The sequence below is a fragment of the Motacilla alba genome, chromosome Z (genome assembly GCF_015832195.1).
Source record: "Motacilla alba alba isolate MOTALB_02 chromosome Z, Motacilla_alba_V1.0_pri, whole genome shotgun sequence".
NCBI classification, from domain to species: domain Eukaryota; kingdom Metazoa; phylum Chordata; class Aves; order Passeriformes; family Motacillidae; genus Motacilla; species Motacilla alba.
The window spans coordinates 21,383,795-21,401,112 of NC_052046.1; the positions used below are offsets into that span (position 1 = coordinate 21,383,795).

General features: G+C 39.0%; 1 protein-coding gene across 5 annotated transcripts in view; it reads left to right on the forward strand.

Annotated features, from left to right (window-relative positions):
- The window catches only part of MAST4 (microtubule associated serine/threonine kinase family member 4), a 292,655-nt gene that overhangs the window by 124,659 nt on the left and 150,678 nt on the right, over window positions 1-17,318 (forward strand). For all 5 annotated transcript variants that reach the window (XM_038123723.1, XM_038123724.1, XM_038123725.1 and 2 more), the window contains one exon: window positions 16,506-16,537. In XM_038123723.1, coding sequence (XP_037979651.1) covers window positions 16,506-16,537 — 32 coding nt within the window. The remainder of the gene's footprint in view (window positions 1-16,505; window positions 16,538-17,318) is intronic.

The window sequence follows — 17,318 nt, forward strand, 5'->3', positions numbered from 1 at the left end:
GCTGCGCTCCTTTGGATGCAGCCCAGGACATACTTGGCTTTCTGGGCTGTGAGTGCCCATGGCTGGGTCACTTCCAGCCTCTCAGCCACCAGGACCCCCAAGCGCTTTTCAGCAGAGATGCTCTCAATGTGTTCATCCTGAAGCTTCCTACTGGGAGTTGCCCCAATTCAGGTGCAGGACCTAGCATTTGGTTTTGTTAAAATTCATGAGATTCCCATGGTCCCACTTTTCCAGCCTGTCCATGTCTGTCTTGATGGCTTCCTGTTCTTCAGGTGTGTCAACTGCACCACTCAGTTTGCAATAATCTGCAAATTTGCTGAGGGTTCACTTGATTCCTTTGTCTGTTGTCATTAAGGATGATCTTAAATAATGCTTAAGGACCCCTGAGAGACATTACTTATCACTGTCCATTGGGATTCTGAACCATTGATCACTGCTTCTGCATGCAGCTGTCCCAGCCAATTCTATATCCACGTAACAGTTCACCCACTGCACCCATTAAATCCATCTGTCTCCATTTTAGAGAGATGATATTGTAGGTGACTCTGTTGAAGGCCTTAGAGAAGTGTAGATAAATGATACCTGTAACCCTGTCCTTGTCCATTCATGTAGTCACACCATTAAAAAAATATGAAGTATAAAAGATGCTGAGACACTGGGGATTCCGACTTGTCTGCTTGATCTGCAAAGCAGAGTTGGTTCTCAGATATACATGGAAGCAATATAGATGTAATCTCTAAATAGCTTTTGATGTATTGCATTGCATTAATGTATTTACATTAGCTGGTGGTGCCTTGAAACAGAAGCTTAATATAAAGAGTTGCTGGTTAATTTGTTTGCTGGAGCTTCTTAGTGAGTAACAAATGTGGACACAGGTAGACGAAGTTGAAGAAAGTGCTCTAGATCTGAAAGACAAAATAAAACATGCTTTTATAAAGCTGTGAAAGTTAACAGTTGAATAAAAAACAGTTTGATATGGGAGCATGGAATTTAGGAAGAGTTACAAGTGAAAGCATTCAGACAATTTTCAAGCTTTTTTTTGTGTTTCAGTGCATAAATACAGCTCTATTCAGATTGGGCTGCAGGTGTAAATTAGGGACATCTGTCTAACAATTATGAAGGTTACTGAGAATTTTAGCTTGGAAGAAAACACTGTAGAAGAATGAATTAAATATACTCCAAACTGATTGTGAAGAGAGAAGACATTTCAGCACAGATAGTTTGCTTTTACAAACCTTCTGGTGTGAGTACCCTCATACCCTTCTGGTATGAGTTACACAGCCAAGTAGTCTTCCCTCAATTCACACAAGCTGAACAATTTCTGCAGAACTTTTTTTTTTTAAATCTGGTACTTGCTTGCTAATAAAGTAATTTCTGAATTTAAACCAGTAATTTATTGTACTTTTGGAACTGATAAAATTTTTCTACAACTGCTTTCTCTGTCTTAGTGGCTCATGATTTGTAATTGTAAAGAAATAGTTTGCTGTTGAGAACCATGTCTCTACCTGTTAAACCTAGACTGAAGGTATTAAATAGTTGATAGGTCTCATTAAAAATTATGATTTATGTATGGCTATTGATAATAAATAGCTAGATGAATCAGCTGCTATTTTATATCTTTTTAGGCTCCACCTTAAGTATGTTTTAAACCTGCACTCCTAAAATTTTACTGCTTTTTACCATAAAATCAACACAAATAAGAGAGTCTTATTGTAAGAGAAGAATATAGGATCTGCTCATTTTAAAAAGAAATCATCTAGTAGGCTGGGGAGTGCAGAAAATGAAGCACTGTTCCCTAGCACTACTCTGTGACAACAGCTGACAGAAGGTTGATTTGATGGCCAATTGATTGCTAGATAGTTATGTTTACCAAAGGTTAGAGAGTCTGGTAGATGTATAAATAGAAATAGAAGATATGTTACAGTCTAATATTATGGATGGATCCTCCCTGACAAGTTAAAATGGTCTTCCTTATAAAATGATTCTTCTGGCCAAGTCAGTGTGTCAGTAGTGTAATATTCATTGCACTAGATAGGCTTTGTAACATTCTACATCCAGCTGGGGGAAAAAATCCATAGTACTCCCTTTTCTCCTTACTAAAACTTTAGTTCTATACAAGGCAATACCAAGTTATAATTAGATATTTTCAGCTGTTATTTCAGATGTGTGATCTCCATCTCAGTGTTGCTTGCATGCTTCCCAGTTGATTAAAAATAGAAGTAGCTGTGACAGAAATAGTATAAATAGTTTGGCTAGAATAAATGCTAGTATGTATGCAAAAAAAATACAGAAATTTAAAGTCAGTCTTAAAATATGGTTAAATTAGTCAGCATGCAACCCCATTTAAGTGTGGAATGCATAGTATGGACACACAAAAAGGGGTGAAGTGGGACCAAATTGTCATCTAGATTTTGAAATGACTGCCTAGAACTGGAGTTGAAGAAGTGTCAGGTGATGCCAGAGTTGGGAAGTATTTCAGCCATACTGAGATCAGGTTTGTGTCTTCAAAAAGACAGTTTTGTTTTTTTTTTTCTCCAGAGAGAACTATGTTATTCACAGAATCATGTCGTTTAGAAAAGACCTTTAAGGTTGTTAGTGCAAATCATTGACCTGCTGACCAACTAGTGCTATCTTCGGTCATTTATTGAACACCTCCAGGGATGGTGATTCCACCACCTTCCTGGGCAGCCCATTCCAGTGCTTAGCAACCCGTTTCTTTCTGGTGTCCAACTTGAGCCTTCTCTGGTGCAGCTTGAGGCCATTTCCTCTCATCCTGTCTCTTGTTGTCTGGGAGAAGAGGCTGACCTCCACTTGGCTGTGCCCACTTGTCAGGCAGTTGTGGAGAGCAATAAAGTCACCCCTGAGCCTCCTTTTCTTCAGGATAAACAATCCCAGCTCCCTCAGCGGCTCCTCGTAGGACTCTGTAGATGCATCACCAGCTTTGTTGCTCTTTCCTGGATACACTCCAGTACCTCAATGTCTTTCTTGAATTGAGGAACTCAGAACAGCACAGGATTCAAGATGCAGCCTCACCAGTGCCAAGTGCAGGGTGGCAGTTCCTGCCCTGGCCCTGCTGGCCACACTGTGGCTGATCCAGGCCAGGATGCCATTGGCCTTTTTGACTACCTGGGCACACCCTGGCTCATGTCCAGCTGCTGTCACCAGCACCCCCAGTTCCTTTTCCACTGGGTAAAAGCTTTCCAGACACTCTTCCCCAACCTGTGGCACTGCCTGGGGTTGTTGTGACCCAAGGGCAGGACCCAGCACTTGGCCTTGTTGAACCTCATACCACTGACCTCAGCCCATGATCCAGCCTGTCCAGATCCCTCTGCAGAGCCTTCCTGCCCTCCAGCAGACCAGAACTCGCACTTAACTTAGTCTTATCCATAAACTTACTGAGAGTACACTTGGTCCCCTCATCCAAATCATTGGTAAAGATTTAAACAGCATTGGATCTAATACTGAGCCTTCGGGCACCTCACTAGTGACTGTCTGCCAATGGTTGTGGCACCATTGTCCCTAAAATTGTTGTCAGCTGACGTGTAGTAGGCCAGTGTCACACATGGAGTTGAGGTATTTGTTTCTTTCATATTTGCACTTAGGTGAGAGCTTTGTGGTAAATCTGCAAAGCTAACACCAAATCTTGAAATTTTACTCTATGTATCCACTTTGATGAACAGAGGCATGTTGGCTACAAGTTACCTACTTCTTGTGTTAATTAGTATTCTAAGTTCTGTTGGTTGAATTATTCTCTTGCTTCTCATGCTGATTAGCCTGCATGCTCAGTCTTGCCCTTCTTTTGGGTCAGTGGGTTTCTTGATCCCTAAGTCTAAGGTCACAATCCCCCCCTGCCAAATTGCCTTTTACTCTGTTGTCTCAGGGTGCAGCTGCTAATTGAGCTCGAGTTCCCTGGAACCTGAGGGCAAGTGGCTGTGACCTGGCAGCAGTCCCTTGCACTACAAAGTGCATGAGGCTCTGGCACAGCCAGGTGACAACAGAGAACAGCAGGAGCTGATGACTCAGCAGATAGGCCCCAGACTTGCACAGGGTATCAAAGCCCAGGTGGTCCTTTGTTCAGGGTCCTTCCTTGTGAGGCTGTGAGGCCTGTTTCAGGGGTAACCAAAACCTGTTCTACAATTCGCTTCTTATTTCATGTAACTCTCTGAGTGAAGCATTATTTCTGACCCCTGAGATATCAGCACCATTCATCACCACTCTCTGGGCCCAGCCACCCAGCTGGTTTTTAACCCAGTAAAGAGTGCACTTGTTCAAGGCATGGACTGACAGCTTCTCCAGCAGAATGCTTCAGGAGACAGTAGGCTCCAAAGTCTTTGGTGAAGGAAGACTACATCCACAGACTTTTTGTCAACCCTCCAGGCAGGTCACCTCATGAGAGGAGATCAGGTTGGCCTTGCAGGAGCTTCACTTCCTAAAGATATGCTGTCTGATCCCTTGGATGTCCTGTGTGTGCCATGTGATAACATTCAAGATAATCTGATAAGCTTCCTGGGCACTGAGGTACATCACTATACATGTAATTATTTTACCTACTTATTGTTGGTAAGCACAGGAAGCGTGGTTTAGATGAATGGACAGTGGGGTGGACCAAGGACTGGCTGAATGGCAGAGCTCAGAGGGTCAGGATCAGGGCAGCAGAATCCAGTTGGAGGTCTGTAGTCAGTGGTGTTCCCCAGGGATCAATACTGGCTCCAGTCTCACCAACATGCTTATCACTGGCCTGGATGAAGGGATCCAAGGTACCCTCAGCAGGTTAGCTGATGATCCAAACTGGGGAGTGGCTGATACACCTGAAGGCTCTGCTGCCTTTGGGCTGGACCTCAGTGGGCTGGAGAGTTGGACAGAGAGAACCCTAATGAGGCTCAACAAGGGCAAGTGCAGGGTCCTGCACCTGGGGAGGAATAACCCCAAGTCCCAGCACAGGCTGGGGCTGCCCCACTAAAGAGCAGCTCTGTGGAGAAGGACCTGGGAGTCTTGGTGCATCAGAAGGTGTCAATGAGCCAGCAGTGTGCCCTTGTGGCCAGGAGGCCCAGTGGGATCCTGGGCTGCATTGGGAAGTGTGGCCAAGAGGTGGAGGAAGCTGATCCTCCCCCTCTACTGGGCCCTGGTGAGGCCACATCTGGAGTGCTGTGTCCAGTTCTGGGCTCCTCAGTACCAGAGAGACAAGGAGCTCCTGGAGAGTGTCCAGCAAAGGAGCACAAAGATGATGAGGGGTCTGGAGCATCTCTCTTAACGAGGGGAGACTGAGAGAGCTGGGCCAGTTTAGTCTAGAGAAGAGAAGACTGAGAGGGGATCTCATCAATGCATATAAATATCTGAAAGGTGGGTGCCAAGAGCATGGTGCCAGACTTTTCAGTGGTGCCCAGTGATGTGACAAGGAGAAATGACACAAGTAGTTTCACCTCAACATGAGGCAGGACTTCTTTATGTTGAGGATAGCAGAACAGTGGAACAGGCTGCTGAGGAAGGTCCTGAAGATGTTAAAAACTCAGCTGGACATGATGACTGGACCAGATGATCTCTGGAGGCCATCCAGTCCTAACTATTCTGTGATTCTGTTATCTTCACTAATGAAATTAGTATGGAAGATACACTGGTGTATCTACCCTGACTCAGATATCTTGGTGGTGTGACTTTAGAAAAAGGTAAAAACTGATACATTAGCCTGCCAGTTTAATCATATAAATCCGTATATGAACTGGGAGGAATTTTTTATACTATTCCCTGCAGACATACTTCAGGACTGGCTTGTCTCCTTCTTGTCTCCTTTAAAACCATCTAGGAAGTGCAGAGAAAAACTGTTGTTGGCTTTCCTTTGCTTTTGTTACATGTTGAATAGATACAAATCTGAAGGTGTATCTTCTATTCTTCTTTTATCTTTATATTTTGTGAGGGTCTTTTAGACTAGTTGCACAAGAAATCTATGCCTTTGGAAAGTTCTTCCCATTAATTAGCAGATATTTCATGATAGAAACTTGCAGATGAAGATATTTGACAGAGATAAAAATTCGAGTAACCTTCACTGATCCTGTTAGACCTTATTAAGCTGGTGTAAATAGGATTATCAGTCAAAGGTAAAAGGAAATTTAAGAAATGTAATGCTTGCAAAACTTAATACAGTTGCTGATGTGATTTACTGTGGTTTCACTTGAAACAATAATTTTGCTATATTGGACAAGGAGGAGAATGAAGCTGTGTATAAAATGGCAATAAACCAAAAAGACTATCAGGGTCCTAATCTCATTTGATCTAGAGTGTTAGTAGTCCAAATAAAAACTATAAAATATATCTGACTTTATTGCTAGCATATACAGAGGGACCAGGTAACGATATAAATTGTGGAAAAGGATTTATCACAGTTAATTGTTTGCTTTTTTTGTGGAAGAAGGATTGTCTTTCCACTGTGTTTTTTAGCTGAAAACTGTCTACGGTGTAACAGTGCTTTATGTCAAGAGTTCAGAAATTCTTACACACAGTGGTACAGCACTAGCCTAGTAATTAGTATTGTTTTATCAATGATTATTCCAGTGAAATTGTCAGTATTATGAAGCTGGGGTTGTGTCTCAAGGTAGTTGCTGGTAGACATCAGCTTCCTCTCTGCATCAGAGATTTTAGACCTGAGATTGATACAGATTGATACAGTAGATATGTGTGTTGTTGAACACATTTTAATGCTTTCAGATAAAAATAAAACCAGCAGACTGATAAGATTTGTGTTATGTTCCCTTTCTGATAGGGAAATTAATATTTAAAAAGAGCATTGAAATTCCCAAATTACATTTTTTCCTGTCTTCCTGTGGTGGATACTCAAAATAGAGATTGCAGCTAATTAGAGAACCTGGATAACATCAGCAGAGAGAGCAATGTAATATCAATATGGTTAATGGGATTTTTGTTGTATTATCTTTGGAGTGGTTGAAATAAATTTTTCTTGTTTTGGAGTGTGTGTTGACTAGTAATTGAATATTTGTGAAACAGTTCAAGCTGGTGGCTCTTGCCTACCATACAGGAAGAGGAATAGTGACTGACAATAGCCTTTTGCAGTTCAGTAGAAACAAGTGCGGCAAACAGGCAGGACAAGGCAGGACATGTAGAAAAGGCCCATGAGTAACTATGTTTAGATTTTTCTGATTTAGAGGATCTCCAGATTTCCAGGGCATTTAAAGCTCTGTAAGAAACCAAGCTTCAGCTGAAACTGAACAAGCTGAAAAATGAAATGTTAGGAGAAATGTGTGACTGAAGTTTTGAAGTGAAAAAATGAAGTGTGCATTATGCCTAACCTGTTTTCAGAAACAGGATTAATATTTACCTAGTTGGTCTCCAGACAATCTCACTTTTTCCAGTGTAGCCCTTGCTTGAGAACTTGAAACTTTATTTCATGTCAATGGAGTATATTGCTGATAAGTTGTGTGGGATCAACTGAACTGATCAAATGTGAATTTATAAAAACTGATTAAAATGTCAACACTAAGCAAAATCTCTAGTTTTGATACTTTTAATTGCATAAGGGGCAGAAGATCTGGTATCATAAGCAGAGCAAATATAAAGTATCCTTTTTCTGCAAAAGAGATATCTTTTGAAAGTGAAAATGTAATGTTTTGTCATTGCTGTTCCACGTGATTTTTCTGGGTGAAAAAGTGAGTAATTTGTGCCCTTTATTTCTGGTTTTCCCCAACTATTTCCCTAATGTGTGAAGAGCAGCTGCAGAGCTCAGCTCTACAGGTCTGAGGGTGGGCACAGTAGTGCTTTGACTAAACTCCATGATTCAATTCTGCTGAGCTTAAAACTTAGTTGCAGTGAACTTTCCTCTTCTGGCTTGGTCTCCTCCAGCTGATAAGTGTGAACATACTAAGGTAGAGCAAGGCCTGTGTTTTGGTAGTGCAAATCAGTCCTGGAAGAAAGAAAAAATGTATTTTGACTTTTTTTGCCCCTTCTATCCTGTGCAAAATGACTAACAAAAACTGTTGCAATCAAAGCCTGAGTGTAGGCAAGTCTCCTATGCTGAAGGCAAGCTTAATCATTTTATCATTTAGTTACTGATTTCAACAGAAGTCATCAGGAGCTTCTGAATTGTATAATACAAAACATGATTTGCATCTGAGGAAAGGAAGGCATCCATATTCTTGTGGGCATATTGTTCTTTAGCAACCAGGTTGTCAAGAAGTTTGTGCTGGCCCACTGTGTGCTGCAGTAGTGTTTTTTTCTTTTGCTTTTTAATAGTAGGCAAAATCCATTGTAGGTATGCCCTTACAAAAAGCACTGCTTTCTGTTGGATGAAAGAACCTACAGATTCAAACAGAACTTAGAGAAATCACTGGCTTTAGTTAAACCATGCATTTAGGGTTTTCCTGTTCTGGTTATCTGTATAATTGTTTATATTTGTTCAGGTGAACACTTGTACCAGTAGCTGGGATTTATGTCTTGTGCGACTTTTTTTTCCTTTTTCATCTCCTTTTCCCTTAATATATGATAACACTTTTAAAATCTGTTGATGGGAATATTCATGTGAACTTGGCAGCTGGAATCTGTTGAGTGTTGGTGTTTCAAGCACTTCGCAGTCCATGCATTTTCTCCATTAGTCATGTGGTGATGTACTTTGCCAAGGGGTGAAATAAACTGTAGGACAGCAGGTCAGAATGAAGCATAGATTTTCTAACACTGTTTTAAATGAAATGATTTTGTGTACTTGGAGGTGGAGAGTTCATTCAGAGTTTTCACACTTTTTTCATAAAGAAACATGGTTATTTATTTATTTTTTTAAATTGAGCTGAAAGTGCAACATAGTGGGCAACAACCTCTTAAATAACATTTTTGTTCTATGTTTTAATGTGAATTATTTGAAATGAGGAATAATCACACCACTAGAAAATGAATGCAGAGATTTACAGAGTTAATATTGGCAGCACTCAAATTACTCTCTTTTCAGAAAGGCTGGTGCTTCTCATTGAAAGGGGTTTTTCACCTTTTACTATTTATGGTAGCTGCTCTTAAATAAGATGTGCTGTATTGTTGTCATAAGGTAGTGGTGTTGATGTGTTCTGCCACTGCTGTTTTTCATGGAGAACATGAGATCCAGCAGAGATAATCTTGTTAAGCATAGTTTGAATAATTCTTAAATGTGTTCCTGCTTCTGATTTGGGCAGGAGGTTACTGATTTGGTAGGGCTTTTTTGGTTGGTGATGATTTGGTATGTCCCTGAAGCATTGAGTATTACGGACTCCATTGGGGTAAACTAGGCATGCCTCATTTTCTGTGTTGATGAATTTTATTACCATAAATGTTTTGTTTGTAGCATTTTTTATTTACTTACTTTTTTACTATCTTTCTTTTTTTTTCCCCTGACCATGTTAGTTGGGTTATTTGTTCTCTTTCTAACATTTAAAGATGATAGTCAAAACTGCTTTGAGTGACTGACTCTCTTTTCAGATTCTTGCTACTTTCTCTGAAGAAACTGTTGTAGTTTTTTGTCTTCTGTAAAAAAAAACCTTCAAAAAATCTGGCATAATTGTTTTTCTTTGTTTTCTGTTAATTTATTTCAAAATTTAGTTGTGAGTGTTATTGTATTGTATCCCTAAACAATATTTAACAAGGTAAACAAGTTCTTTTGCTTACTAAATGTTATTACCAATCTCTCAGTTGAAGAGTCTTCATACTATAGTGTATTTCATAGGAAAATCCTTACTGTTAACTCATGGAATCCTTCTGAAATGTTTCATCTTCCATATGGATCAGTGTTTTTAATGCTATATGAGAATTTCTCGAATACTATGCAAAGCAAAACACATGTAACTGCTGTTTACTTAGTTGAGTCTAGTTTATTATAAATCTTAATGTATCCGGTTCATCTGTAGGAAAATAGATTCTTCAAATTGCTCTTGTACATGATAAAGTGATTGCTTTCTTTTTGTTATATGGTTTTTATATGTAGCCAGTTTGGCGTTCTTTTTGATCAAGTTAATTTGCATTTAAATTGATAATTTGCCTAGCACCTGAATATTGCTTTTACATCACTTCTCAGAACACAGAACTGACACAAACATATGTTTCTCCTTTGAAGGATACAGTCAGCAGTGCCTGTAACAAAAGCAGGGAAAGTTAACTAAGGAGATAAAAATGAATTGCATAGAACACACAATATTGAATTAGATAAAATGTGGCTTTTTCTGGCCAAGTTGGAGCTTAAGTGCCACTTCACTTCTACAGTATATTCCCATTACAATCTGTGGTGGTGTTGCTAATTTGCAACTTTAAATTTGGGGATGTGAGGGGAGTAAGTTATCATGCAGAATAACATTTCTAAATTTTGAAATGCACAATTAAGAATATGCAGGATTAAGAACTAAGAAGCATTGTGTTTTGTCTCAAGGAGTGTTTTGCTGTCACAAGGCATCTGTGAATGGAATCTTCCTTGAGTTGTGATAACTACCTTCCAGAGCTTGCCAGTGTAGAAGTGGCAATTTTTGTTCATGGAGATACTTGTGAAGGGATGATCTGTGATTCAGTTGGTGAGAGTACACAATAAGCAAGCAAAAACCCTGGTAAACTGGTGGATGTGTCTGAATGAGTGGAAATAATCTGTAAGCCTTCAGGTAAAAGGCAGAACATCAGACTTCACTGTAAGGCATGGATACTGCCAGATTCCTTGGCAGCAAGTGTGGAAAAGGAAAGATAGTGATCTTGACTTACATTGCCAGTGAAGAAGGTATTGGTACAGTTATCCTGAGAAAAGTGGATTAGAATTGCATCTTAGACAAGTCTAGAACTCAGACTGCTGAGAAGGAGGTATTGCAAACACAAATTCACTTGGGACATCTGAAAGGAAGAACAATTTTACAGTTACACCTGTTTTGAGAGAAATCAGATCCAAGTGGAAACACCTTGACTGACAAAGAATGACCTCGATGTATTTTCAGCATCTTTTTGAAAATTGGTTAATCCTGTGTTCAGCTGCAATTGTTGGGGTAAATAGCCACTCCTAAAATTCCACCCTGATGTTAATAGAACACTATTTCTGAGGCAAAGGCTTACTATTCTTGGAACCAGGAAACACTTTAAATTGTCATAGAAACAAAAGACAGCTTTGCCAGAGAAACAAACATAGAGCAGAAGATGCATATTTGGTGTGAGACACTACCACTTGTTGTTTGTTGGGGTTGATCTGTCTTCACACAGATGTCACTGCTCTGTGATTCAAAAGAACCAAGTGCTGGCAAAGTTGGAAGCAATAAAATAAAAAGCATAACCTGCCACTGCCTTGCTTAGAAGGTATTTAGAATGGATTAGTGCAATGACTTGATATTTTAATCTTAGAAAGAGGTCAAGATTAGCTTGTAAAAAGCTCTTGCACAGTGTAATAACTTTCTCTGATCGAAACAATACTTTGTCACTTGCACGGTTTTATATTCTTATTGCCACATCCAAATGCAAGATCTGCTGTCATCCCCCAGCTTATCTTCGGCAAAAACGTAGTAATTACTTAGGAAGAAATCCTTCAAATTCGTTCCTCAAAGCACTGAGTGTAGCTGTCATTGATGATGATAAGAAGGTGAATTGTGTGCCACTGCTGATTTTTTTTCATTCCTGCTGTTACTAATGCAGTGATGATGTTACAATTTTAAGCTGTTAAGATCTAACACAGGTTACCAGAAAGCTGCCAGGTATTTACAATTTATGATGGATGGGTAGAGCAACAGTGTTTAAAAAAAAGAGCCAACTCCTCATATTAATCTTATTATACTTAACGCCTCACCAGTTGAAGAACACATAACCGAAATTTGTTTTGAAAAGGTGCACTTTTCCAGACTACTTTCATGTGCAACTTGAAACTCTGAAAGACTTCTTGAATATTTGAAGATTGCAGTTGTTGGAAGATGAAGCAGATGTACTGTGATTGCAAAATCAACCTTGTATTAACTATATGAGCTGTGTCTTTGGTAGTTTATGAATGTTGCAGCTTTTTGCTGGTTGTTTAAAATTGAACCACTAGCAAGCAATAAGTTAATGACATTTTTTCTTCCTTGCATATAGGGGACAAAATTCAGTATTTTAAATTTTCTCTAACTTGCTGGTAATCTTTACAAGGAATGTGATGAAGTTAGTGTTTTCTAAGTCACCTCATTTGTTCAGATCTATTTACATTGGGTTTTTTTCCCCTAAACCACATTTCTGGATAGTAGGGTGAAGGCTTTGACCCAGAATTAAGTTGACTGTGTTTTACGTGTTCAGTGTGATCTGTTTGTAAGGCTGAATATCTGCACTGTAGTGAAGATACTAAACTTGTGCATACTGAAGTATCTTAGAGTTGTATAGGACCAGGGGAAGAATAATAATTACTGAAATAATCAAAAAAGCATTATTCTTGCCAAAACATGTTATTGACAGTAAAATGCACAGAGTAGAGAGTTTGAACTGATTGATAGCTGCATTACATTCAATATACCTGGTTCTTAATGCTACGTCACAGCAATTTGGCACAACTTGCACGGATCTCTTAAACTGGAGGCAAGGTTTATTTTATTTTGTGACAATAGTTTTTTGAGATACTCAAGGACTCAAGGGCTAGAGTCTCTGGTCCATTAAATCTGCTTTATGTTATTGCAGTGGAATGAAACAGCCCTAAAACCAGCCCAACTTGAACTGGCCAGAGGAGGATTCCATGTAGGGCAAAGGCAGAATAGCACAGTGGGATCCTCTGGGGCAGAGCTGGTGACTGAGAACCATGCAGAGTTGTAGTGAAGGCATCTTCTTCTCTTTTTAATGCCCCGGGTGCTTGCCTGCTAAGTATGTGATCTGAAGGTCCTGACCCTGCTAAGTTTTACCTTCAGCAGTCTGCATGCATTGGATATTGAGCAGTGGAACTAGGGCAGACAGGTCTTCTGGGTCTTCTACTGAGGCTTTCAGAAAGGAAACACTGATGTTCCAGAAAACTGAAGTTCGTGCAGGTCATTTGGGGTTTTGACTGAGATCTGCACTGGAGTGTTGCAAGCCTGAAGAACTGAGTGACTTTTGGTTTGGTATCATTCGTCCCTCTTTAAAGTGGCTGTGATGAAAACAGCTGGAAGAGGCAGGGTAAAAGAGTTGTCTTTAACTTTTTAGTACAAATAGTGTTTTGAATACCTAGGAAATAAATGATTTCTCTAATCTAAGCTATAAGCTAGACCTAAACCCCATGTAGAGCATGTTTATGCTTTTCCCACCTACTTTGCATGGAGCCAGTTGTGGAGCTGTGGTGTACTATTGCAAAGCTAGCATCATGTTGGTGAGCTTTCTCAGGAGGGGGAAGGTCTGTAGTGACACAGCCAATAATCTGTTAATTCCTTCAGGCTGTGGAAAAATCTTTGGGGTGGAAAAGTCCTATGTAACACCAAAAAAATAATGTAGGAGCTGTAATAATGTAGTGTGATCTGAGAGAGAAAAACATGCTTCAGTTTACTACATTTTAGGTTACTTTTTTTTCCTTGGAGGTAGAGAAGTGACCTTTCATTTTAACATCATGGTTGTAATAGATAGGAAAAATGAGGATAGAAATATTATCCAGAAAGGATATTTGTTTTATTTCAGTACTTCTTTTGTTTATATATATGTAATTTTAAAATCCAGCCTTAGAGATGAAACATTTTGTAAACTGTCTTGTGTGAATTATGTACAAGTGGTTTTGTTTTATTTTTTCTATTATCCAGGGGGTGGTCTTGGCACTTTTTAACATCTTTAACAGTGAGCCATTATTCTTTTGGACCTTCATTTGACTGTCAAAAGTAGTGCTTCAGCCTGGTATGCATGAGAATGTGCCAAGAGACTAATGTTACTTCAGGTGTCTACAGAAGCCAGTGTATCTTATTGGCGCTGCTGTAATAATGATAAACTAAAACCAGAACACTCTGACTGAATAAAACAAACAAACAAACAAAAAACCCCACACAGATTCATAGGAAAGAAATTTAAAGTACATGTTGCAACTCAACCCATGTAGGACTCTTTCTCATACCATTTGGCAGCTTTCCCACAAGCATTGTCTATTACAGTATGACAGTTCCTACCATTACAAGTAAAGTTACATGTTAGAAATAGAACACAATGACATTGTAAATATTAAAGAAAAAAAACACAAAGGGAAGTACGTGGGTTCTAACTTGTGGTAACATTTTGTTCATGATGAATGTGACATTTTAAATTGAGGGGAATTACTGAGCTTCATAATGCAATATTGTATGCAGGTGTAACTGTTCTTTTGTATGTAAGCACATGTTATGCTAAAAGATGTTGTTCTAAAATGCAAATTCTGAACAGTTGCTGGAACTTCCTAGGAAGTATGAGAATTTGTTGCTAAGAACCCTAATCCTGCTCTCCTATGCCTTTGCATTACGATGTCTAATTGCATTGTTTCACACTATTTTTTCCTTCCTGATTCAGTGAACAGGATGGGTGGTACTCAGGAATTGAGCTGCTACTTGATATTTTAGTCCTTATCATTCAGTTAGCAGCCCAGGCTTTATTTACTGCACACGATTTAAAACTCTCTAAAGAATACATAATTTTTCATTCTCTTATGGCCTTTTATCTAAGGTGCCTAGCTGAACTATTTTGTCCATTTGATTGTATTCTCATATGTGTTTTCCGGTCAATACCTATAGCTTTATCAAACCACAGAAGTTGAACCATTCTCATTGTCCTGGTTTAGGGCAAATATGGACAAAAACCTCCAAAAGGGGTTCCTCTAGAAAGCAGATTTAAGCAGGTACACCACTACCAGCTGGTTCAGCAAGAAGATTTCCTTGGAGAGAAGTGGAAAAATACCTGTTAATTTAACAGGAAAAGCATTCACCAGCACAAAAATTGAACAATATTAAACAATAAAACCTCTTGCCAATTTGAAGAGATGACAAACTCAGAAAGTCTCCTTTGTGGGCTGTAGCTCAGCTCACTGAGTCTCTTATCAGTCTCTCTGGCGCTGGAATGCCACAGCCCAGACTGGCCCAGTGGGCCACAGGTGCTCTTCTGGTATTCAGTTCAGAGCAGGTTTAAATGGTTCCAAGAAGAAGAAAAACCTCAGTCCGGGAAACTTCTCTGCCTCAGCTAGCTAAGAACTAACTAAAAGCAAAGGAAAGCTCTCTCCTGCCGTCTGTGTGAGTACAGACAACACAGTCCAGGAGCAGGATGTGGAGGAGTGAGCGCAGTGTCTGAAAACAAACTCCACACTTCTCTTCATCCACTTTGCTCTCCTAACCAGTCTTAAAGGTGCAAAACTTCTTTCTGGGCTTAACAGATGAAGTGGGATACAATTCAGCATCATAAAGTTACCCCAGGACACGCACATTCAACCTTATCTTTCAACAAGGATAATGCTCTTCAACTTCAAATGTATCTTGACTGTGTGTCCTCTAGGTCAGACAAGTTGTCCTTTTATTTGAATGCAGTTGATTCTCTCTGCTGGGCATGATTGCAAAGATAATGCTTAACTAACATAGCATTCAGGTTCATGTGAGAAATGAAAAGAAATGAGGGTAATTGAACAATGGAGCAGATTGCCTGGAGAGGTTGTGGGTGTCCATCTTTGCAAAATGTTCAAACTGATGTTCAAAATCCTGCTGGGTGTAGTTGTGAATAATTTGTTGCAATTGCGTCTGCTGTGAGTAAGTTGGACCAGAGGATCTCCAGAGATGCCTTCCAGCCTCAGCTATTTTGGGATTTATGCAACAGATGATAATATATACTTGTAGTATATATATTTTGCTTGTTTCTGATGGGCAAAACTTGATGGATCTTGTGGCTTTCTTTTACACTAAAATAACCGAAAAATGTTTGTTTTGCAATTTCCATTTGAATAGCAGGCTATCTTGTCAGTCCTGTAAAAAGTTGTTTGACTGTTAAACTGCAGTTTGATTGACTATTTAACTGTTCTCAGCAAAAGCTGTAGAAAAGTTTAACAGTGGTGTTTCTGTTGTTATGCTAGTACTTCACAGAAGATTGTAATAAATTGTAATTATTTATTGTGGACCAAACTATTGTGTACCCAATCTTTCTTAGGTTTAAGAATATAGTGTAGAAAGCTTGGTGGCAATGATCACCTGTTCAGCTTGTGATCCTTTTGTTAACAACTTTTGTTGTTAATAACAACAAAATATGAGTTTTTAATGATATTTTTCCAGTATGAGTATTGGAAAGAACTTAGTTTATCTTTGTCAGTGACTCTTGCTAATTTTAATAGTGTTGCTAGTGCATCATAGCTGACTGTAAGGCTTTTCCATAAGATCTATCTATTGCTTGAAATACTTTAATATTGCTGCTACAAAAAGATACAGACTTTTCCAAATGCTAATGTTAATATTTCAAATAAGAAAGAAAAGTGATACATGTAACATCTTTTACTGTCCCCATATACCACTTTTGTCTCTCTGCTGCTGATGGGATGAGAGGATTGTGGTCTCAAAAAGACCAACTCAAATTAAAGTATTTTATTGCTAATACACTGTAACTTTTTTCTGTTGCAGAAAGAGTTGAGCCTTCCAAGAAGAGGAAGTTTGTAAGTATATGGAGCTTTTCGCTGTTGTGCTGCTTAGACTCTAGAAGGTATTTCTGACAGTTTTAGAGTAGATACTAGTTTTCTTTTCAGGGCAGTTAGAATGGAATTAAGTGTGGCAGTTGTTCTTCCTGAGAATACATATAAAGAAATGAAAATTGTAAGTGAAAACCTGCGTATTTTGCAGTCACCATTTTTATGCTGATCTTTTAGAGAAGCTGTTGTGAGGGATTTCCAAAGGGATGCAAAGTTTTTAAGTTCAGAATTTTGCTTTCTATTAAAGATTTTTCTTGTTAAAAATCAAGGAAGAGACATGCTTTCTTTGTGAGTGATATAACAGAAACTTGTCATGCTTATGGAACTCCGTGAACAGTCCTGGATGAGAAGGTAGGAAAAAAGAGTAGTTGAGTTCTGCTAAATGTATAGGATTGTTAAGCTACTATTTTGATTATGGAAGTAAAGACTATATATTCTTGTATTAGTTGTTACTTAATTATAATAATATGTACTCAGATGCTGAGTTCAATTGTGCTTTGCTTAGATTTCTATACCTTGGCTTTGACTCTCCAGTGGTTTTGAGCTGTTTGTTTTTAAAGCTTGTGTTTTTTATTTGCTTCTGTCTACTTTCTTATTCTGTATTAGTAACTTGTTGAGAAAGTATTGGGATAAGAACATCACAAAGAAGTGAACTCTGTTCACTTACTGCTTTCTTTCAAAAATAATACTGTAAGAGGATCTGTAGATTATTGGTGACAATTTTGAGTAAAACCCTGTGCCCTTGCAC